At 29.5% G+C, this 25,802-nt stretch overlaps 2 protein-coding genes across 2 annotated transcripts in view; one reads left to right on the top strand and one right to left on the bottom strand.

Annotated features, from left to right (window-relative positions):
• LOC107447456 (corticotropin-releasing hormone-binding protein) overlaps window positions 1–17,554 on the top strand; it is a 75,294-nt gene extending 57,740 nt beyond the window's left edge. The window contains exons 4-8 of the mRNA XM_016062376.4: window positions 2,161–2,371; window positions 2,530–2,711; window positions 9,195–9,303; window positions 11,375–11,542; window positions 17,077–17,554. Coding sequence (XP_015917862.2) covers window positions 2,161–2,371; window positions 2,530–2,711; window positions 9,195–9,303; window positions 11,375–11,526 — 654 coding nt within the window. The 3' untranslated portion in view covers window positions 11,527–11,542; window positions 17,077–17,554. The remainder of the gene's footprint in view (window positions 1–2,160; window positions 2,372–2,529; window positions 2,712–9,194; window positions 9,304–11,374; window positions 11,543–17,076) is intronic.
• A 2,980-nt stretch (window positions 17,555–20,534) lies between these two features.
• Window positions 20,535–25,802, bottom strand: part of LOC107447462 (uncharacterized) — a 147,598-nt gene continuing 142,330 nt past the window's right edge. The window contains exons 15-16 of the mRNA XM_087163818.1: window positions 24,859–25,103; window positions 20,535–21,862 (exon numbers count right to left, since the gene is read on the bottom strand). Coding sequence (XP_087019944.1) covers window positions 21,680–21,862; window positions 24,859–25,103 — 428 coding nt within the window. The 3' untranslated portion in view covers window positions 20,535–21,679. The remainder of the gene's footprint in view (window positions 21,863–24,858; window positions 25,104–25,802) is intronic.

Genomic DNA, 25,802 nt, shown 5'->3' with positions numbered 1-25,802 from the left:
ATATTTAACAAAATTATGTTTGCAGTTTACTAAAAGGAAACATTAAGTAATACATACACAAAATACAGAAATATTTATAAAAATGGTTACAGAAATTTCAATAGTTGTTCTAAAATTTGCAGTCTTATCTCTTATACCATAACAGAGACGATAAATTAATTTTTAAGAATTTAATTTTATATTTAATTATAAAAGCATGTAAATAAATCGGATATAAATTAAAACAACCATCTTTTGGAGTATTTTGTTTTTCAGTGAGAAACTGCTATTTAGTTCACTGTAATCTATCTATTATTTTATCAATTTCAAAATTCCATACTTTCTTAAAAATATAAACTAAACATTTAATTTGTAGACGTAAAAATTCTGAAATCTTAAGAAAACTTGAACAGTGCTTTGCTGTAAAATCTTTCTAGCAGAAAGAAACTGTTACAAAATGCTGTGAAAAGTTTAAGGAATAACAACTTAAGTCTTCAGATTTCATTTGAAATCTTCTTTCAATTCAAGTAATATTTGTTCTCTGAAATCAAAATGTAATTACATAAGGATATAAATCTGCTTTCAAATGAAAATTTGTGGTTTAGTTTGAAAGAGGATCTTAAATTTCATCAAATAAAAATAATTGCAAAAGTTTCAAACAAGAGATTAACGGTTATTTAAGAAGTTTGCTTTGTTACAATGGGTAGTTCTCAAATGGGAGGTAATGTGTAGAACAGATAATTTTCGGCCAGTAAAGTGAAGTATATTTTGAAATATTATTTGCATTTGCTTAAAATGAATATATTGTAATACATAAAACTATTATTTCGGAGATTCTTCATCATTTGATAGTTATTTCATTACAAAAAAAAAACAAACATAGATAACAAAAGTCTACTAAGTTGAAAGCGTTATTTTATTTAATTCGTATTATTGTATTAGCTAACGAGAACATATTTTGAAATAAATTCTTCACCTCTTTTGCTAAAATAGTTTTCAACCTTTCTACAACCTTTGTTTTCAACCTTTTCTATTTCTTTACACTAATAACATATCAGAATATTTGTTTAGAATGTTTTTGCTTATGTGTGTGTCGTAAATTTTAACTTAATATGATTAAATTAAAAAAAAAATCAAAATTGAGTTTTCAAATTTTTTAATTTAGTCTGGCTTATATTAGCTTCTAGAGACTTAATCTTAAATTTGGACACGAAGAACGTGACCATTTTCTGTCAAGAAATCAATAAGTCATCGATTACCATCCACTTTCGGAAGTTTGACCATTCAATTATCTTTCATATATTTTTTATTTTATTTGCTTTTTCAGTTTAACTATTTTGTATTCTTGAAGCATTGCTAATTTCCTTTCGAATCGCATTGCGTGGTAATTATATAGAAAATTGTGCGTTATCACTTTTTTTACTCATATCCATTGGTTCCATCTGAATTTTTATTTTACATGACTCATACTCTCGTAGCATTAATGATTTCTAGATTCTTATTACGCAGTATTTACGCATCAAATATTCGTTGTAGCAGTTTTTTACTCCTATCCATTGCTTCTATCTGAATTTTTATTTTACATGACTCATACTCTCGTAGCATTAATTATTTAATTTAGATTCTTATTACGTAGTATTTACATAACAAATATTCGTTATAGCAGCTTTTTACTCCTATCCATTGGTTATATCTGAATTTTTATTTTACATGACTCACACTCTCGTAGCATTAATTATTTAATTTGGATTCTTATTACGTAGTATTTACATAACAAATATTCGTTATAGCAGCTTTTTACTTCTATCCATTGGTTCTATCTGAATTTTCATTTTACATGACTCATACTCTCGTAGCATTAATGATTTCATTTAGATTCTTATAACGTAGTATTTACATTACAAATATTCGTTATATCAGCTTCTTACTTCTATCCATTGGTTCTATCTGAATTTTTATCTTACATGACTCATGCTCTCGTAGCATTAATGCTTTTTTTAGATTCTAATTATCCAGTTTTTCAATAAAAAAATATTCGTATAGCTATTTTTTACTTTTATCCATTGGTTCTATTTGGTTCTCGTAAAATTGTGAATTCATTCTGGAATTTTATTATGAAGTAAAACAAATCGTGACAAACTATTAACAGACATGTTACAAAACTTGTTTTTAATTTCTTAGGTTATAGATGGCTGGGAGCTGAATGGTCAGTTCTTTCCCAGTCCAGAAGATCACCCTGTACGAGCTGAAAACAGATTTATAGAGTTCTGTGGTAAAATGAAACCTAGAAGAAATTTCAAGACGTCCCAAAACGTTGGTCTAATAGAATTTCGAATACCTGCGAAGGGTCAAGGCTTTTCTGTCCATGTCAAGTTTCATTCCAATCCTAAACGTAAGCATCTTCCTTTTCCTACACTAGAAAATTTTTTAAAATTGTTATCGTATCAGTGTATTCAAAATAACTAACATTAAATACTTCTTCAATTTTAAAAAAAATGTAAATGTAGTTGTAATGTTTATGTTAAGGGAATTTTTTAAATATTTATTTAGCTTGTAACGCTGTTCTACAAGATCCTCAGGGTACATATACTCTGAGAAACTACAACCGGAAATCGAATTGTAGTATATCTGTCATTTTTCCTTTGAGTGTAAATATATTGGCAACATCAGTTGGCGTACAAAGTGGATGGCCTCAAAAAACATTGGATATTGAAACTGGATTACTTACAAAGGTAATAAATTCATTTCATTAGTTCTATTTTATCTCGTATTTATTTTAAAGTTTCATTTAAAACTTGATAAACTAGTTAATTGGTTTTGCAACGCATTTTTATTTTGATCAGCTTATGAAGAAATGGGAATTTTTATTTTCCTTTTATGAAAGATAGTTGGAAATTAATTTTCATGGAATAATTCGCTTTTCATATAGCCTTAGAAAGTCTAATGATGTGCATTTTTGCATTTATTGAATTTTATTGTTGATAATCGAAAAAACAGAAGTTACAATTTTTTTAAATTACATTATTCAAAGCTTTCAAACACATTCAAGAGCTTTTTGGTGAAACATTCATTGAGATTAATTTGAATTATGCATGGTATTCATGGCAAATTTCCTCATGCATTTTAATCTGGTATTATTTCCAGCTAACTTCACGTTTTCCGTTCTGTGGAAACTAAGAGAGATAATTTTAGCTCAGGTGCTTAATCATGATAGAGAACAATAATTTCCATAAAAAAATTGTGATAAGCAATTATTCATATTGACATATGAAGAAACTAATGGCTGAAAGCGCTTCAATAAGTTATTTTTTTCCTTATAAATTACAAAAAATTATGACAGTTCTCCATTCTTATTGAGTATAAAAATCACATGAGCAAAGAACAAAGAAGAACCAAATCATTGTCTCTTGGTGAACATAGGTACGAAAACACTGTGGACCTAACTGACTAATTTAAAACGCTCCCCGACCACTGGCTCGCTCGTTACATCTCAAAGGATTTCTCTCACAGGATTTGTCAAATATTTTAAATTATAAGATTTTTATAGCTTGCAACTTTAATCAATCCAAAAGCAGTCTTATCACGCGTTTTCATGAATTATTTATCCTTGGTTTCCTATGCTAGGTAATCATAAGTAAAATTAAAGTAACCGAATTCATGACGTATGGTGATGACGTCACCGAACTCGTCTTAAGGCTCGCTTATAGTGGGAGCTGGACCGTCCGCCATTATGGAGCAAACAAGTTCGCTAGTTACGTTGTGTTAGCATTCGCATGAGAGTTTGAAGCCCGTTTAGACACTTAAAATTATTTATATGGGTAATTGTGCATCTATGAATTGGGTGAACAGTTTAAGAAGAAAGGTTTTCTAATGTTAAGATTTCCATCAGATCTCGAAAGAAAGAAGAAATGGGTAATAAATTGAGGAAGACATAATCGCAGTCTGGAGGTGGAGCTCGCTTATGTGAGAAAATACTCATTTATTTATAATTTATTTACTTATGTATGCAGTATACAGTATGTAGTATGTTTCTTTAAAAATGAATAAGCAAACAACTTTTATGGGTTACTTGAATTGTTCAATTATAACTATATATTAAATATAAGAATTTTCATAGAAAATTAAATTTATCAAGTAAATATTTATTAAAATATGACTTTTAAACAACATTTAATAATTTTAAGTGTTCATGTGCAAAAATCCAATAAATAAAGGCAAGAGATTGGCTGAATAAGTATTCACCAAACTTCTCTCAGAATCGCCAAATTTTGTTTTAACGTTCAAGTAATTCCTTCTGTTTTGTTAAAAATAAATATTTACCTGTTTCTAATTGTGCTTCATTTTGATTCACTAATACGTCTATAAAATAGTTATCCTTTTAATCCTGGCTCATTTAAAATTTTAGTTACTTCTAATATATCGCTTAAAGTTCAAACGGTTTGTTTGCATTAATAATAAGAAATCTATTTAATATGCGATCTTTCATACGTTTTTAGATCTATAAATGTTTATTTTTTTTAAAAAAAATTCCTGCGATAAATTTCTGAAATGATTAGTTTCTGTTGTGGAAAAGTTTAATGGGAGTATGTTTGCCAAATATTTAAACTCTGAATCGTTTAATGTGGTTTAATTTAGTTATGACAATATAAAACAGTATTTCACGTTTTCTTGCATGTCCATTTTTGTAGAATACCAACTTAAAGTAAATAGGAAGGATGGTAGCAAAAAATTGAGATTTCCGAAAAACAAAGTAAATCGATGTACGCAAACAAGCTTTTTCTTTAGGAATTATCCTAATTTAGATTGGCGTCGCTTTTAGCTATAAGTTGCCAAATATGTAGCTCTTCAGCCTTGATGAAAGTTTTTGCTCCGAAATGGCGGACGTGTCGGCCTCCTTAATTCATGCGCTCTAGTATTCTAAAGGGTATATGAATCATCGTGTTTCTTACATTAATATTTACGCGTTAATTAGGGAGGGTTTCTATAAACTGAAATAATGGAAACTCAACAATAACTAATAATATATATTCATAATTATCTTTTAAGCCGTGGGAAAATTGTGGTAAATTCACAATATCAGTTTACCATATAATTAAACTTTCATTTGGTGAGTTGAGCTTCTAACTCAGACTATGGTAAATATAATAGTGTTAAGCCACACAGAAAAAATACAACAAATAATAATAATATAAAGATAATGTATTAAATGCCATAAATGTGTAGTATGGTGACGATGGGTACTTATCAGCTTTAGAGAACGGTAAAAACTTATTACCACAATAAATACATTAAGCACTTATATTAGTATGATAGGTTCCCATTACTAAAGTACTTATAATGGCAATGGCAGCAATATTTAATATCATGATTAATTAAGCAGCAATCGCGCCAATAGTAATTTGGCAATTTTTTACGACCTTCGAAATAATTACCAATATTAGTTCGTTCGCAAAAATAATTAAAAAACCTATATTAGCTTGTTCGCCAAAAATTATTATAAAAGTAATAGTGACGTTAATAATTATTTTCGAGAATTACAATTAATTAATTTCAGTAATTGGTACAAGTTGGAATGAAAATTAATTTTATACTAAAAAGTTAAAATAATGGAGAAAAGGTACTTATTCATCTAGAAAGACCATTAGAAATCGTTCATTATTATTGACACCAATGATGCTAAATTAATTTTAGTAATTGGTACTACTGATATTATATTAATTGGTGTTCTTAATAGGTACTAAGTATAATAATATTGGTACCAAGACACCTATCATAAGCACATATTGTGGAACTGTGTTTATATAGTCTAACAGAAGGGAAAACTACCGGTGAAAATTATTAACTGAGGAGTTGATCCCGAGCAATGGCATTATGCCAAATGATATTGAATACAATTATTTTTTTCAGATGGGATGAACTTCTAAAAATATATTTGACTTAATCTCATAACATAATACTAATAATAAATAATAATATTTAAAATCTAGTAATAAAATGTAAAAATTCTAATTGTTTTAGCTTAAATAATTGTGTCGGTATTTGTTTTACAGTTTTGTGCACGATTTCACAGTGTTGATTAATAGCGGTTTAAAGATTATTTATTTTTTCACCCGCTATGAAGAACGGGTATTCAACTAGTTGTATAATAACTATATGAGCTATTCAAAAGTAGTTAAGCTATAAGCACGTAAATTACTATTTAATTTTCACATCTGTAACCCTAAAACGGAGTCGTATTAATTTTCTAATTAATACAAACACATTCATTCGGATATAATTAGAGAACATTCGAACTTGAATAATTATAATGAGTATATCGTATAACATTCGTTCGAATGATTTGGTAATGAAATTGAATGGGTTTCTGATTATCCTACTCATTTCAATAATTGATATAGTTCGTTGGTTTATGAATATTCACCATAAATATGAATTAAGGTGAGTTAAGGTAACTAAATCTGCGATGTGACTTCTATTTGCCAGGGATATTTAAATTATTCAAATTACAGTATAAGATAAAGTGAATTACATTAACAGTAACTGTTAGCTTTAAATGAACACAGTTTAAATCAATAACTATGATTTTTCTTCGTTTATTAAAATAAAAACTGCTGAAAATATTGAGGAGTAATTCGCGTGAAGATTATCGATTTTGACTAATTTTAGTGTTGAGCCCATTTTCCCTATTTGATTTGGCCCTATTTTCCTATTTATTCTCTCATCTTCTTTTTTCTAACTTAATTTGAGCTATAGATTGCTTGAACCGCCATATGCAAGGGCTCTACTTTTTTTCAAATAATTTTATTTTATTACCGTTGTTGAACAACGGACCCGATTTTGAGTTTTATCTACGTTCAACCTCGTAGCCTTGTAATTTTATATCCAATTTAAAGTACAAGAAAACTCTTGGATGAAGCATTGGAACAAACTAGCCTTCACAGAGAACTTAGTGGTGGATCTTACCAGCATTTGTGGAGATTAAAAGTAGGAAATCTTCGCAGACTTATCCCGACTGTAATGAGGTTCTATTCTGGACAAGTCATGGATGTTGTTTCATTCTCTGTACTATCTGTCCTGTCTCTGTATGTTGGCCCACTTAATATGGTGCCCCTGTAAGAATGGTCAACAAATCTGCCCTTCAGATGCCTGTATGATGAAAGGTCATTCCACAGGTGGGAAATGCAAAAAAAAAAGTAATGAGGTTCTAACTCATGAACCCATTACCGTTGGGGAAATTTTATGTCAGCACTGTGGTCGGTGTATCAGAATTTGAATTCGTATCGTTCGGTAGCAGAATTCGCATCAACCGGACATTGCTGTGATTCAAACCTGGGTCCCCACGAACGCTCTATCCTCAGAGCCAACGTGTTTCTTTTCAAATTATTAACATCATCATTAAGATCATTATTTTTTAATTAGTAAAAAATGTAATAGGTTTCATATCTGAAAGCTGCCTATTACTGAGCGCCAAGACGCAAATTGTTTGATAATAAATTTTTTTTCATTCAAATAAAGTGTTTGGACTAGCGAATTTATATGACTGAAAAATAATATACGTTAAAATTTGAGGACAAATAATTTGTGCAATTAAGTGTATGAGTAATTTACGATATAATGAAATAACAATAAAACTGTTAGCGAAATCTTATTCTAACTTCCAACAGTCAATGAATTTGTTAAAATTTGAAACCACATATTTTGTCTCCTAGTTTAATAATTTTAAATCTGGAAGGCAATATAATTTATGTAATTTCGAGTTTTAATAAACACTAAAATCAAATTTCTGATAGCTATTTCCTTAAATATAAAATATTGAAATTTTGCAATTGCATAAAAATATTAAACGTACCTTGTAAATGATAAGATTATTCTTCTACAAAGACAATTAACTAAATTTAGCTAATTCTAGAAATAACGAAGCAAAGAAATAAAAAATTCTTACGCAATAAAATTGAATTATAATTAATCATTGTCTAATATCAGATGATTGCCTTAAAGTTTTTATAGTTCATAATTGAATTCTGGGCAGGTAATAAAATTAGAGAGCAAAAAAGGATTTCTTTTATTTGTAATTATTTCCAAGAATTAGATATTTTCTTTAAACATGAATTATTGAACTATTTATTTCATGCATTGCTGTTTAGTGGTTTCTTAAGCAAAAGTGAGGAAACGTGTTGATAATTTTTAAAATTATCTTGGTAGTGAAAGAAATTTTAACATATAATGAAACTTTTATTTATAGTTAATTCTTTTATCCCTTGATACATAGAAAAGAAAAAGAGAGGAATGGACTTGTTCTCTAATACTGCATAATTATTCGCAAATAATTTATGTTACATCTGAAAAAGTACACATGGCTTTTCTTTGTGTTAGAGTTAGGAACTTTTATTCAAAATTGATTTATATTTAGAAAACGAATGTTAAACTGGTTTTAATGGAGTATTATAAATTTAATGTTAATTAACAAATTTAATAGCATTTAAATTTATTTTGTAATGACAATTCCGTGATAGTTTTGACGTTACGAAATTTTTTTTTGCGAATCTCTTTAAGACTCTAACACGTAAAATTTTTTTTGCATGAATAATTTAAATTTTGTTTTTAAAAATAAAATGCTAAACTAGCGGCTCTTACTAGTTTTACTTACATGTCATTTATTTAACTAATTTTTGTTCGCTTCTTTCCCTGAATACTTTAATATTGACAAATGATTCCTTAATGTAAAGTTTTTTGAACCATTAAGACATCATTATGCATACTGTGAACAATTGTGGATGAAATTATGGCACAAGGTACTGGTATACTGTATGCCGCATCCGTAAAAAGCAAAAAAATCCATTTTTACCGTAAAATTTTATACCGTAATTTTTACTGTTATATTTATTTAATTACAGTGATTCAACGATTTTGCATTAAATATTTCTCTAAAAATTAAGGCATATCAGATTATCAGATTGTTTCTAACGTAAAAATTTACGTTAAAAAGGGATTTTGCTGTAAAAAATGTACTGGTACAAAGTGTGACGTTACTTTATTCCCTAATCTGAATTCTGGAATTTTTTACAGTGTAAATATACTAACGTCAGTAATGACCTTCTAATGAATGTCTTATTACTACATGATTATTTGTTGGTCCTATATCTTATTTGCTTCTTTTTAATAATATATTAATTCTGAATTACTAAAATTCGAAATATGCTTAATTTTTATTTTAGTGCCGGAAACGAGGAATTCATGATTACGTTGAAATTCGAGGAGGAGATGGTTTGGATCCTAATCTTATGAAAGTGGCTGTCGACTATTGTGGAATGCGATCTCTGCCTAGTAAGTTAAGTTTTTTTTAAAACTTTTTTTAACACATTTGAAATTAAAATTACTGTTTCAAAGTGATGAGATAGTGAAAATTACTATATACTTGTATATTCATTTTTTTAAAAAATTCTGATTTTTACGCTCATCTGTTAATAAACAAAATTTTTTTAAGTAAGTACCATTAGGAATTTGAACTGTTTAGGGTATATAAGGAGACGGAAAGTTTTTGTTTTTCTGTTTTTCTAAATTTAGAAATTGTGTAATTGTTTTGTTTGTTATTCTGCATCGGTTCCTTCAAAAAAGTTGTCGCCAAGAATTGGTAACTGAGCAGCAGCAAGTGAAAAAAATTAAGCTTCAGAACTACAAAACTGAGTTCAAATTGTAACCACTATCAAACAAGCCATGATAAAAAGTGATTCATACAAGTGGGACAGAACTGGAAGAGGATGAGGTCAAGCAAATTATTGTAGGGTCGAAAATGTCATTGTAAAACACTAGGGCTGCGTTGCCAATAAGAGCTTCTTGTGAGCATTTAACGCGAATTTTTATTCATATAAATTATTTTAATTTTACGTTTTTTAATAATTATTATATAAAATTGCATTTAAATAAACACAAATGGATATTTTATTGCATTTTGGGAAATAATGGGTGTAAATGACGAATTTTTTGAGCTCGTCAAGTTGAAACAGGCATTGATAGTGGAATAACCCTTGTTTATCTATGTGCACCTGCCGACCAGGTGGTTGAGAGGTCGCGTGCCTGACTGTGAAGCCAATGATTGCAGGTTCGAATCTCACTCAGGAAATCAATGTTTCACTCTGTGTGTTGTTCTGTGATGTGTAAATGTGGCCTACCCTATGGTATGCACGGGTCTACGGGCCAATGTGCTGGGGTTAATGTTGCTCGCCTCCGTGACTTTTGTTCACAGTTTTGTTTTGTTTTGTTCATTAATGTTTTGTTCCCACCGGTTAACGTTAACTGAGGAACACATCAGGCATTTTCCAAGGCAAAAATCGAGAGTTCAGAGAAAACTGTTCACGTCCAATAAAGCTGATTTTAAATCTAATATATATAATTCTCTTACGTGGCTCCCAAATTTTGGGTGTATTTCATTTCCGCCGGTGGCAACGTTTGCTTTGTTTTGTTTACGTTACCATTTCTCTTACATGGCGAATCGACCAATGATTGACGCTAAAAATTTCGCATGCCAAATCTAGCTGAGGTGGCTCAACATATAGTGCTTTTAAAAACGGAAACTGAAATAACCAGAGAGCATCAGCTGCTGCAATCTTATACTATTAACCTGGGCAGAAGTGAGTAGTCTTTGCCGATAGATCTCTATTTTAGTATTTTGTCGAAAGCACTTTTTTTCAAAAAATTTTTATATTACGAATTTATTTGACGATTTTTGATTTATATTACGAATTATACTATAGCACATTTCTAATAGGTTTAACGAATTACATGTCATTTATTTGAATTCAAATTTATTTTAAGGACTTAGTATTTACTAAAAATATGTAATTTTTTTTAAAAAGAAGTTTTTATATGGATTTGAATTATTGTTTTGAATTCTTAGAATTTTGTGCATTTGCAATGTACCTAAGTTAGTAGCGAGCGAAGCGAGCTTGGTTTGCGAAGCAAACCATTTGAGAATGCGTAGAAATTTTCAGGGGTTGGCGAGTGTTAGCGAGCAGGGGGAGCAGCCCACTAGTAAAAAACAAATTTAAGCACGGAAAGGGATTTTTTTTAAATAGCATAGTGCACCTTTTCTGAGACGCAACTTTCGTGGGAGGGTGCATTACCGTTTTTCTATGTTATTAATTTGTAAAAATTTAGTCATCATAAAAAAAAAAAAATATTCAATCCAATTGCAATTTTTGTTTAAAAAAAAGAACGTAGACCGTTCATCTCGCTTAATCTCCAACGAAGAATGAGAGGTAACCTCGGGGTTAGGTGAGTGAAGCGAGCAGTGAGTGGAGTTGTTAAAAAATAGCTACTTGAGAGAAGAAAAGAATAAATTTTACGGCGCGAATCTATTTGAATTTAGATTTTTCTTTTAAATTTATTATCTTTCCAGGTGAAACTCCGATTACCGTGGCTTGTGGTAACACAGCTGTTCGACTGATATCAAGTGGGCATTTTGAGAACTCCATCACTTTCAGTTTTGACATCCCCTCGGATTTTTCATCACTTGATTTAGTCTGCCCATCTTTTCTGTCAGTTCTCTGAAGCTGAAACACTCGAGGTAATGTAGTGTGCCATGAATAAGAAATATATATCATCCTGAATATCTTTTGTTCCAATGACCGGATTTTTGCAAACTAATTGCTAATCTTAAAGGTTAAAAAACGTGAAACGTAAAATGTGGTTATTAATTAACATGGACGATATTACAATATCAGACACAAAAACATATATTCTCTGAATAAACATAGTTTTTTATTGTTGATGGATTTGGATTTTTCATTATTATAATATTAGAAGTAATTGTGAAATGGATTTTTATTACCATCACTTGGGTCATTTGAACTAATTAGTTAGATAATTAACTGAACCATTAAGGAAACACTTCGTGAAAATGTGATTAAAACAAAAGTTATTTAGAGTGATATCTTTTTTCTGTGCGCTGTGCATTCTTTAATATAACTAATATTCATTTAAAAATTGTGAGTACAAGTACTGGATAAAAATTACGGAAGGAATTTTCCGCCATGACACTAAAAGACTTTTCGAGTTGAAGTCACGTTGTTCAGCCTTTTATTATTTCAAAAAAATTCTTTTTTCAGTGAGTATAAAGTGACTAAATTAGGATTAATAAATTGTTAATTAATTATAATAAAATTGTTCTTAAAATTGTTAAACATTAAAACTGTGACGTACATTAAAGGTAGAAGGACGTATGTTAGGTACGTCACGTTTATTAGATATGGAAAAAGTATCTTAAGGTTGAAAAGACACTCATAAAGTGAAGAAAAACATATATTAAGCTTGGAAAGGCGTATTTTAGGGGTGAAGAAACATATATTAAGTGTGGAAGGACATATGTTAAGATTGAAAGCACGTTTATTAGGTGTGGAAAAAATATCTTAAGGTTGAAAAGACACTCATAAAGTGTGGAAAGACATATATTAAGCTTGGAAAGGCGTATTTTAAGGGTGAAAAAACATATATTAAGTGTGGGAAGGCGTATATCAAGTATGAAAAGGCGTTTATTAAGATTGAAAAAAACGTGTATAAAGCGTGACAAATGCACATTTAAGTGTGGAAATGCATAAATGAAGTGCGAATAAATATAAAAAGTGTATGGTAAAATTAAGGGTAAAAGAAACGTATATTAAGAGTGAAACGGGTGTATATAAAGAATTAAAAAAAACATATATTAACTGTAGATAGACATGTATCAAGTGTGGAAAAACGTGTATTGTTGGTGAAAAGAATTACACAGAAGAGCCATTACATTTTGACCACCTTGCTAATAACATGTAGGACCACCTTTAGCCCTCAAAACTGCTAGCACCCGCTATGGCATTGATTCCACAAGGTGCTGATAGGTAGTCTGAGGTATCTGGTACCAAGCGCTCACCTAGGTCCTGCAATTCCCTCACATTGCGAGGAGGTAGCGTGGCAGCACGAATTTGATTTTCCAAGTAGGACCACAAATGCTCTATTGAATTAAGGTTAGGTGAATTTGGGGACCAAGACATGACTTGAAAGTCACTGGAATGTTCCTCGAACCAATCCATGACGATTTGACCCTTATGACATGGTGCATTATCCTGTTGGTAAACACCATCCCCCGCAGGAAAAACTGTTTCCATGAATGGGTGAATCTGGTCTGCAACTATGTTCAAGGAGCTTACAGACGTCAGGGATTGTTCTATGAGGATTATGGGTCCTAATGTGCCCCCATGAAAACATTGTTCCTGGGCGAAAAACCATGAAAACCTGGGCGAGCCCATTGTTACAGATGGAGGGTGGTCACAATGTAATGGCTCTTCGGTGTAGATTAAGAGTAGTAATTTTCGGATATTTTCAAAATGACGCAAGCAATAAACACTGTGGCATTTTCAAATTTGCTTAGTTATTTTTTAGTGTAATGAGTATCACAATTGTTTTTTACTTTTTTAACCCTATAATTTTTTAAATATTGTTTGCTCATTCCATTCTTTGTTTAAAAAATTATGCTTTTCGCCTTTTTTTAGCCATAAATTTTATTTTTTTGCAATGTCAATATCGTCTGTATTATCACATATTTTAAAAGGCGTCTTTTCCCTTTGGATATATAATGAGACCACAAGGAGCTTAATTTTCTTTTCAAATTTATGGAAATATCTTATTTTGATTAAAAATATACTGCCAGAAGTTTCGCGTACATAAAATACTTTCTCCCCAATGCCTTTCTCTAGTTTATTTTTCTCTTAGAATCCATAATAAATATTCCATTAGCATATTATTAATTGCAAAATTTTCAAACAGTAATTAATTTGAGTGTAAGTTTTGCGTCAAAAGTATGTAAACATTAGGAGAGCATGAATACATTAAACCCCTTTAATAAATAAAATATTTTTCAGCGGGTACATAGAGATTAATTATGTCACTCCTTGGAAATTATTATTGATTGTTTAATTGGTGAATAGCCTTTAAAAATCGACCCTCTTTCTCAGACTTTAAAATTGATCTCTAAATAAGCTGGAGTTAGAAAGTGCTTTTATGCTATACTCTTGGGGCTAAGGGTTTTATTTTACAGCAATTTTTTTAATTGATAACAGGTGTTATTAAGATATATTTCAAGAGTGTTACATTTTTATTTTATAATCAAATCACGGTGATATAAAATGAGAACATATCTTTAGTTTCAGAAAGATTTCTTTCTAACGGACAAAAAAAAACTAATGCACATAGGATGGGCAAGGGAAAGATGGGCATTGATAACAAAATAAAAGTATCGAAAAAATTTCAAAAGATAATTAAAAAATGATCAGTTAGCTTGTTTTAATGATAGTGTTTATATTTATTTTGAAACGAATTCAATTTATCTAGTTATTAAGATATTTTTTTTACATTTTTAATGTACCCGTCTTTACCCACACTATGGGGTAGCTGAGTGTGCAGTGTGGGAAAGATAGATACCCGCAATACAGGACCCACATAAATAGCAATTAAAGGATTCTTGATCTTGATTCATGAAAACATTCGATCCATTTTTATCATGGGTACCCGCAATACAGGGCCACATAAATAGCAACTGGAGGGTTCTTGATCTTGATTCAGAAAAAACATTCGATCCATTTCTACCATGGCTACTTACAATACAGGGCCACATAAATAGCAACTAAAGGGTTCTTGATCTTGATTCAGGAAAACATTCGATCCATTGCTACCATGGGTACCCACAATACAGGGCCACATAAATAGCAACTAAAGGGTTCTTGCTCTTGATTCAGGAAAACATTCGATCCATTTCAACCATGGCTACTTACAATACAGGGCCACATAAATAGCAACTAAAGGGTTCTTGATCTTGATTCAGGAAAACATTCGATCCATTTCTACCATGGGTACCCACAATAAAGGGCCACATAAATAGCAACTAAAGGGTTCTTGATCTTGATTCAGGAAACCATTCGATCCATTTCTACCATGGGTACTTACAATACAGGGCCACATATATAGCAACTAAAGGGTTCTTGCTCTTGATTCAGGAAAACATTCGATCCATTTCTACCATGGGTACCCGCAATACAGGGCCACATAAATCGCAACTAAAAGGTTCCTGATATTGACTCATGAAAACATTCGATCAATTTCTTCCTGCTGCCATTTGGATAAAAGTAGATCATTTCTCTCATTATTTTATCAGAACGAATGTTAAATAATACTTCACTTTCACCCATATTGAGAAGATGGGAAGCTTCGTTAGTCAAATTAATCTATAGTAGTTTTGTAATTTTTAATTATCTGCGATAATTTATTTCAAGAGATTAAAGCATGTGCTCAATAGTTGCTTATTCATGTCAAGAGTTCGAACCCTTTTCAAAACCTTGTTCTTTTTTTACAAGTCTAGTTAACATTAGCGTAATCAGCTATTTTTTTTCTACTCTTTTGCTGAACCTGTGGAACTATTGCTGATTTCGGTAAAACTCAAAACTAATTTTAATGGATTGCATTTTCGAGTAAACAAATTGAATATTTTTATTTTTTATTATCAAAAGGGCCTTTTTTACCAATTTCCCATTAATGATTTATATTGAAATTATCAAGGACTCATATTGCCTGTCCCTTACTTTCAATAGCATGTCCTTTCAAATCGGTGAGAGCTTTTTGCATATCATGGTTATGTGGAAAGACAGAGTGTTAAAAAAGTAAAAAGTATGAAGACTACGTGGAAAAATATATATCTAAACTTTTTTAAGAGAAGAAGAAAAAATATTAAGAAATAAAAAAACTTAGTAAAGTAATTAAAATTAAAAAAAATATTAGAAATTAAAATATCGGAAAGAAAATGAGAAAAAAATATAATCTCATCATCAGCTCATACTATTATATCCGGAAAAAAAGAGTGCTTTCTAATATTTGTATTAATACTGCCAAAGAAGAAAATCTCAATGCAATAGTGTGAGGAGCACCAAAAAAATGAAACGAAAATGGTACATATTAAGCAAAAAAATTCCAAACAAAACATATCAAGTAAAAATTAAATAATAAAAAATAAAAATTCAAGGAAATACAAAATAAACACAAAATGTAATATATAAAGCGAGTAGCGAATTCAAATGTACTAACACTTACCAGCATCTTTCGAAACTGATTTAAAATATTTTCTTAACAAGTTCGCCAGATCACAAAATATGAAAATAGAAGCGTAAATATAGGATAATGGGATCGTTTTAAAGCTCCTTCTTACTAAAGTTCAGAAGCGCGTTTGATTTGTTAGTTAACTTGGATGAGCCTGAAACTGGATGTGTGTTAGATAATAATATTATGCTGGATAATTCCGAGTTTATAATTAATAAAGTTTATTTTTAATTATGAAATTTTAATACTGGTAATTTTGAAGAAGGAATTAATATTTATTGAAAAAAAATTCCTTATATAGTATTAGAAGATTTTTAGCTATGGATTCACCTGAATTGGATTTGCACATGATAAAAATATAAATTTAGCTATAAAAGAAATTTAAATTTATTAATAATTATAACATACAATTAACTCAGTGATTTTATATAGAATTTAAATTACTTTACTTTGATATTCATTGTTCAATTTCGAATGACAAATCTACAAACTTGACTGAAAAGGTATTAATATCTATCTATCTATCTATCTATCTATCTATATATATCTATCTATCTATCTATCTATCTATCTATATATATATATATATATATATATATATATATATATATATATATATATATATATATATATATATATATATATATATATATATATATATATATATATATATATATATATATATATATATATATATATATATATATATATATATATTATATATATATATATATATATATATATGTGTGTGTGTATACAGAGAGAGAGAGAGAAAGTTTAGATGAAATATTTAATACATTAGTTCGTATTTATTTAAATTATTCATTAAATTAATTAACTCCTAGCTTTAGACATAATAGGACGAAATATATTTCAGATGATGTACAAGCTGCATTAAATTTAGTGATTTGAATTAATTTTAAATAAAATTCAAATTTTGATTAAATGTAATAAATTTAATGATTTGAATTTATATATTTTTAGGTTGTTTCCAGCATCTATTTGAACGTCCTGATTTTCTGTAGCAACACAATTAATATAATAAATGCCAAAATGAAAGAAAAAAAAAGAATGAACCCCCAAAGAGTAAATTCAGTCCATATATTTGTTTATTAGAAATGTCAAATTGTGAATTGGTACTAAAAATATTTGCAAGGACTGTACAGTTAAAAATAAAACAATGAAAAGAAAACTTTGTTTTGGACGTATTGTTTCAGTTCATCAAGTCAAATGTAAACCAAGTAATCTCAGTGTTAATCTGCGTGTGTCAATGTTTTATGATCTAGTCATCAAGTATTGATGTATTTTATCGCACATTCATGTAACTTTAGAGTATTTTGTGTTCTTTTCAGAATTGTACACATTGCTGTCTATCAATGAAAAGTATGAATAATTATTTATTCTTTATTGTGTACTTTTTCAGCCTATCTTTATTTAAGAAATAAAAATTGCAATTTACAAACTTGTTTCGTATTCTGAATTTTTGCTAATTAAACCTCCCACACTTACTTTACCAGCATACTACACTGTTTGAAATTTTGGAGCAGTTTTAACCGTAATATCGCTCAAATCTGCCACAACCATACTGCCGTGCTTCTGAATCTTGGTTAAGAGGTTAAGTGCCGAAACAATTAAACAAAAAGATGATAAAACAATATAAAAATAAAACTTTTTAAAAATTTGATTTCTCAAGAGATATTTGATCAATTTCGCTCAAATTTTGCATTTGGTAGCATGATATTTCTTAAAATAATGTAAAATATTGAATACCTTGTAATTCAAAATTTTTCGACTATTATTAAATTAAATAGGAAAAAAGGATTAATATTTACTAAAAGCTATTCTTAGTATGGTATTATCTTTATATAAATGCATTTTATAATTTAGAGTAAATTTTTTTAAAATTAGCTTTGAAAGCTTTCAAAATATGGAGAAATAAGCAAAAAGTAAAATCAACCTTAAAGGGTTCAAACTTTGAACAGCTTTCCTGTCCAAACTATGAGGACCATTTTTGCTATATTACGGCTATCCTCTATATTTTGAAGGTCAGAAAACCGAATCAGTCGAGAAAAGGTAAATTATTTACCGAAAATCATTTTTGTGTCTAAATTTCTTAACTTAAAATATCGTTTCCACTAACTAATTATCATACTTGAAGTCACTCTCTCGATATAGTATGATTGTGTCCTAGAACATGATAATCCGATAATTAGATAAAACTTATTTAGGGTGTCCGTTCTTTTTTTTCGCGTATTATACATTTTATTTACAAGATAATAAGATGATATGATATTTTAAAACTTTAAGAAACTCAGACATTTAATTTCAAGCTTACTACGAACGATGTAATTTTTATAATATTTTTATGCTTATGTTGACTTTAAAATTGGACATCTCACAACAAGCGTCACCACACACAATATCAAGGTATAACTTGTACCAATACATGGTTCAAATTCAAGTTGCTTAAACTTTGCATGGTAAAGTGATTCTAAGTTGAACCAATTTTTTTTGAAAATGTTAATAAGTTTCAATAATTAAGTAATGTCTTAATTCAATTTGTTAATGATTAAATAAATTGGTTTGGATATAATTTATTCGAGAAATATTTTCCCCCAAATATGTACATACTCGAATTTCACTGATGATTTTAGCATAATTATTTAACAATTAAAGTAACCTATTAGACTTAGTTTTATATAATCTGATTGTTGCGTAATCTGATTGTCCTACCACTGCAATTATTAAATACCAATACACTAGTATATAAGAAATGTTAATTCGATTCTACTTCCCCGTGCTTTTTGATAGATGAAGGTTGATGTTATCGAAATCTCATTCTCCACATTGGTGACCCCGGACTTGATCTGACCATGCCCAGCGACAGTATCGCTCACTTCGACTATAACGCGCCTACTTCGATGGATGGTCCACTGTGAACACTTGACTTGCTATTTGCGATGCGGCATTGCCCCTTTCGCGCTGTTGCTTCTCAGTCTCGATCGCTCACAACGAAGCCTATCCCTACTCGACTGTTAATAGCAAACACTGGAGCCACCAAGCACACAACCTTGAGCTCTCACGATCAGTTTTAAAAATCTGGTGATCTATATACAGCGCTCCAGGTTTCTCACGAAAACAACAATAAATCAACTAAGTGGTATGGTATCCATTTATCGAAATCTTTCACAGATAAAATTCTGGGAAGGGAGTACTGTAGCGTGGCTACCACTACAAATATATTAAATACCAATTCACTATATAAGACCAGTTAACCTGATTCTATCTTAGGGCACCTTCTGATAAGTGAAAGTTGACATTGTCGTAAGCTCATTCTCTGCACTGATTATACATAGTAACCAGATTATACATAATCCCATTAAGCATAATTAGAAAAAACCCATTTGTTGAAAAGTCTTCTAAAATTTTATATTCTTAAATAAAATTATGCGAAAATATAATTTGCTGAATGTTTGAGTTAACTTAACTTGAATATAGTAATTTGAGATTAATTGCACAAATGGAGGGTTGCATGAGTGATATTAAAATGAAAGAAAATAATAGTTCCAACTAACAATAAAGTTAAATTTTTCTAATGGGATACCTACAAGTGACAGAGTGTGGGTACCTGGATTCTGATTCATTGCTGAAACGTGGCATTTGTTTAAGTTAGCAACTGTTCTTTATATTCTATTTCGAGTAAGCAAAGCCCGGCAAGTGCTAATTCTCCTCAGCGATATACACAAAAAATTTTTCACAAAGATTTAAATCCCTTCAGAAAATATTTTTCATACCTAACACAAAGACAGGCATGAAGTCATTTAGAACATAAACAAACTAATTATGCATCGAAGTGACCACGCACACGAAATAAAAATATATTGTGGCGTAACTACCACTACAAATATTAAATACCAAATCACTACTATATAAGACATGTTAACTTGATTCTATCTTGAGGTATCTTTTGATAGATGAAGGTTGACATAGTCGATAATAAAATCCTCCTTCAATATCACAGTTACAATAAAATGCATGAAAAAATAATAAATCTAAGTTAAGTAAAAGACGTAGATGGGAAAAAAATTATATTTTAATAAATTTGACGTGTGATACGGCGTTGTATTTATTTAACTTCACGTTAATTAACATTCTAATTTATGAGGAGAAACTTACCTCAACGTCAGCACGCTATTTTGCTTACAAATAGAGCCCCTGAATTAGTATAGTATAGGAGCCTTACTTACAAATAATCAGCTGGTGCTGACGTCATAGGTCACATGATAGTCATAGGTATCCGTGATAAAGTCACGTCATAGGTATCCGTAATCTTCTAATTCTTGAAGTGAAAGTGTCTATTTTCTTTTTGCTTTAATAGTGAAATAATTTTGAATTCCATGTTTTTAAAACATATTGAACCAAAAAAAAAAGCAACAACGCAATCATACAACAAAAACTTTATTGAGCACTTTGTTACAAAGACGACCTGATAGTGTTAGCTCCTATACAAATCTCCTAAAATGTTATAATACAAATGTTTTTTTTAAACGCCATTTTCACAAAGTCCACTTTTTTAAAAAAAAATACATAATAGCAAACACATTCATGCAAATCTTTGTACAAAATTATTAAACATTGCTCGTAAATTATAAATAAAAGCGTATTGATTAAACGGAGTGCTATTTTATAATTGTCATTTATGGTTCAATACTTGGACCTGACGTTAAGTTATGTCTATTAAAACTTGATAAGAATGACGTCAGTCTCAGAGAAATATTTCAGTAAGTTTTCGAATCTGACGTTACACTTACTTAGTTTTATTGACAAAACTTATCATTGCTAATGTGAACCGGTGTTTGATTGCCAAATGTCTTTTTATCGATTATAATATACGTGAATCAATAGCCTCAAATATCAAAGGAAAATAAATTATATTAAACAGCTCTTTGCAGACAATACTTTGATTAATGTAAAAGAATTTAAAACAAATTAGAACATCCAGAATAAATATGCGATACAAATTTAAAAAAATAATTTAATCAATCTCAATTTTAGTTGGCGTTATATTTAAGGCAAGAAAAATGCAGTTTTCTGTTAGCACTAGAGTTTGTTTCATGGACAATTTGGGGACATATAGCAGACATCATTGTCATGAGGTATTGTCCTGAGGTGTCCTCATGCATCCTGTTGATTGTGACATCGTTAGCACAGTAATTTGTAAAAATAGTTTCAGTTTTGCGTTTGGCAACAAATTGTCCGTGAGAGATTATCAACCATTCATCTCAAAGATGTAAAAATTCGATAGTTTCTGCACGGATTGGCATCATTGCATATTCGCTTTATGCAACAACTCTTAGTCATTAGCACACAAAGATAAAAAACCTCAAACAACATGAGGCTTTTTGTAAATATAAACTCTTTGCACTTTTTGAGGTGTTTAACGTTATTTCGAGTTTTTTTCTTTGCGCATTCCTACATTGTCACTAAAAGTATGTGGCACAAATGGTCAAACGGCCCAATTTTGTGGCACTGACCAATAAGAAGAACAGTTTGATTGCGTGTATTTGACGCCCTGCGTCCATTGTATTTACCAAACGTACACTTGACCATCATACACAGTATAGTTCATAGGTTTTCCGCCAGGCGTCTGTGGAGGTTGACGAGCTCTAGGTATCATGACTGGTGGAGATGTATATCCAGTAGATAAACTCCTATTTAAACTGAGGTCACTTCTTTTGCTACCTTTGTAAGGAGTGACGTCACCACTTTCCTAAGTAAAGCATATGAATGTTAAGATATACCATTTTAAAAAATATATTTTATACCATTTTGCTAAGTAATGTATATGAATGTTAGGACTTAACATTTAAAAAAATATTCCATACCACTTTCTTAAGTAAAGTACATGACTTAAGATTTTAAAATCGATTTTACACCATTTTTCTAAGTAAAGTATATGATTTAAGATTTAAAAAATATTTTGTTAAAACTAAATTATAATATTTCATGCGTTTAAATACATTTTTAAAAATTTAAAGCTATTAATAAATTTATAATATGTATACATTTTCGTCACTGTTTTCTTAATTTAAGCATATACATCTTAAGATTAATTCTTTGAAAAATTTTCAAATTAAAATAAAGTAATTATTTATATACAAAATTTTAAAATCTATAAGTATATGCTTTAAAACTTTATGCATTTTAAAAGTTTGAAGTAATAAATAAGCACAATAAATACGTACATAATTTCATTACATTTCAAAGTAAAGCAAATAAATTATGAAATTAGAAAATAATCGATAATTAAAATAAAAAGACAATTTGTTACAATCTTTGTATGTTTCATTAATTTATATACATTCAAATTTTAAGCAATAAATATGAAGTTTCTTTCAATCGGTTCAAATAAAAGTAAATTAATAATTGCTTTTTAAATAACTCTATTATTAATAAATCGTGCCATTTTTATACTTCCTAAAATCTAATTAAACACTAATTTGCATACAAAGTGCAATTTTTCCATTGAAACTATTCGATGCATTACTTAAATGCATACTTAAGTGGGTTCCTTTATGCAGCAGAAAATCTATATCCGTTTATCTTTAGAAATGTCATTTTTCCGGAGAATTTTCTAAAAATTGACTATACGCACAAGCTTGAAATTTTTTCAAGCAATACTTATACACTTTCCATAAATTTAGATAGGGCGTTTTTAAAAATAATGTATAAAGTATTTTTAGAAAATATTTTTTTAGTATCGCTCAATAATTTTTAAAAAGAAAAAAACACATTTCAATTTGTTAATAAAACGTTTTCGAATAAATATTTGGTTAGAAGCTCTCTTTCAATTAATCTAAAAAGTATCAGGTTTATTGGATCAGAAGTTTTAGAGAAAGTTTTCCTTTTGTGTCTAAATTTGTGGTTTTGGGAAGAAACAGATTAATGTGGCTCTAAGCGTTTTTGAAAAGTCATAATTGTAAATCTAATGTAACTGGAATAAAAACTATAATTCTTTAAATACTTTTAAATTTTGATTTTTAATATGATGTAAAATTTAAACTATGCAGTTTTTGGTCACAAAAATAATAAAACGTGACATGAACCTTTTAGAAAAAACAAATTCATTAACTTCCCAAACCAAAACCTTAAGACTAGTGTAATATTTTGCACTTGATAACAAAAATATTTTTTCTATCATGGCTCAGGTATTCGGCATGAAATAGTTAATTTTGAATAGTTCGATAAATGCAAGAGTTATTTGATAAATACTTTCCTTAAAAAATTATTTATATATCTAGTTAAAAATGATTTGCATAATTATAAATTTAATTCGATTGCAACACTGCAATTAAAAGGCATTCATCTAATGAAAAACTTTTCCAAATGCATGATCAAAGACAAAATATACTAATTCTGGATATATAAAAACATATCACTCTATTTTTAAATGTGCATATTTTAATTAAAGTTATAAATATTACCATCATTATAAATCATAAAATATTTCAGTGAATATGTCAAGCGAATTTATATCTTAAAAAAATTTCTTTTAACATGAAATGAAATATTTTCGAGATTTTTCATATTTATATATTTAAAAAAAAATTAGATTCAAATATGGCAATTATAGATTTAAATGCAGCGATTTTAGGCTCAAATGGAGCAATTTCAGATTAAAATGTAGCAGTTTTAATTTCAAAAGTAGTAAATTTTAGTTTTAAATGTAGCAATTTTAGATTCAAATGTAACAAGTTCAATTAGTGTGGCTCTTACAGTCTAGTAGCTAGATGAATGGTACATATAATCAAGCAGTAATCAAGTAATCGTGCAGGAGGTGTAGCTTAAGGAAATCCATTCATTCATGTATTGTAAGATGAATTTTATTAAGCTGATCATAATTTAATTTCAAGTTCTTTTATAATTAAATACAGTGTGTTTCTAATAGTTATCATAATTACATATTAACAAGATCATTGCATTGTAAACTAATTTAAAGGCATCCGCGTAAGTGATGAGACGTTTGATAGAAGTAAATGAAAAGTTTGAATTATGGTTCCAGCAAAAGTGGATATTATAAATGTCACAAAATCAATCTATTAAATACGCTAATTCAAAGACTGTTAAAATGTTAAACAAGTATATTTGTTCAGAATTTAGACCCCTTCCCTTGTCAACAAAAATAGGCAAATCGAATTGAGTGATATTTTCTCTTTGACTTCGGTTGTTTTAAGCTGCGTTTAGGTGTATTGTTTTTGTGAAAAAACAATGAAAACTCACAATGAGAAAAACGTATGGTCAAAACTGTAAACATACTGTAAAATTTACCATATTTCTGGTTCTATGAGAACACCTGAAAGCTCGGTAAATTTTACCGAGCGATTTTGCTAATGATTTTGGTAAAATTAACAATAAAATATGGTTTTATAATATGGGATAAAGTTTTGTAAATAAGGTTAAATTTGGCAATTTTATCATGATACCTTAAAGGAAGGCATTAAAATCATTTCTTCGTCTAAATTTGCTTTTTAGTTTTGTATTTTTTGCTAAATGTTTGGTAAAAGAACTTTAATTTCGAAAACCAGAATTTTCAATAAATCTTTACTATAGCAAAGAAAAATTATCAAATGAATAGGTTGTACCGTTTATTTTGGTTTCTATTTCCAGAATTATGCTTTTTTTTACCAGAAATGTCATGACCATACAGTATGGTAATTAATTTTATCAGAATATTTTTTTCTCCGTGTAGTAATGTACTGTATGTACCTGATATCCCTCGAAAGGAATTCCTTTCCGGCCGTGTTCACCACTGCTTTCACTAGATGTATCAATCATGGCCTTCCTGTCCAGTGTTCCACCAACTGGACCCTTGAGAGCGATTCCTCTGAATACGCTACTAGGATCGGTATTGTTTGTGGAAGATTTCTTCTTGCATTTTCGGCAGCAACACAGTACGAAACACAACAAAACAGCTACAAGGGCTACAGCAGTAGGCAGTGCAATAGCTAAGACTAAAATAGAAGTTATAAAATTAAAATCAATTCTGACAAAATTTGAACTACTGCAATGTAAGAGCAGAACTGATTTATTATCCTGTAAATTTAAGGAATAACTAAATATTTTACTTGCATTATATGCAAGAAATTGCATTATGAAAATTACCAATACTAATTTATCATCTTAGGTTCAAAATATAACATTTTTAGAAAATCCATTATTACATGATCAAACATTGAACAATATCAATTAATGAAGATTCTGTAAGCTTTTTTAGCCACTGCAAGATGGGCTTGGTGCTCTAAAGATTTATTTTAAGTTTATAAATGCATAAAATTATATAAAGCTCATGATTTCGAAAAGAGAAAACCCAGTTGTTGAAAAAAAATGGTTTAGTCGAAGAGGCTAATAGAAGCTATTTGCTATTTGCAAACAGCCGTATTTGCTATTGCTATTTGCATTCAGCTATTTGCAAACAGCCACCGTCACTTTTAGTTGGAAAAGTCTCCAGTATTTTCTAATAAGCCTCACACGGTTTAGTTTCATTCAAGTGGGCCCAATACCGTTAGGATAATTGAAAAATAGTGCATCATTCCGTTTCCAATTAGCCTAATTTATTTCGGACGAGCCGCAATGGCTCAGGGGATAGAGCATCCGCCTTCCAATGAGGTGAACCGGGTTCGAATCCCAGTCGATACGAATTCCGCATCCAG

Source organism: Parasteatoda tepidariorum, chromosome 1 (genome assembly GCF_982258835.1).
Source record: "Parasteatoda tepidariorum strain Cologne lab strain chromosome 1, Ptep-v5.0, whole genome shotgun sequence".
Classification (NCBI taxonomy): domain Eukaryota; kingdom Metazoa; phylum Arthropoda; class Arachnida; order Araneae; family Theridiidae; genus Parasteatoda; species Parasteatoda tepidariorum.
Note: the sequence above shows the minus strand (reverse complement) of the source record. Positions and strands in the feature narration are given on the sequence as shown.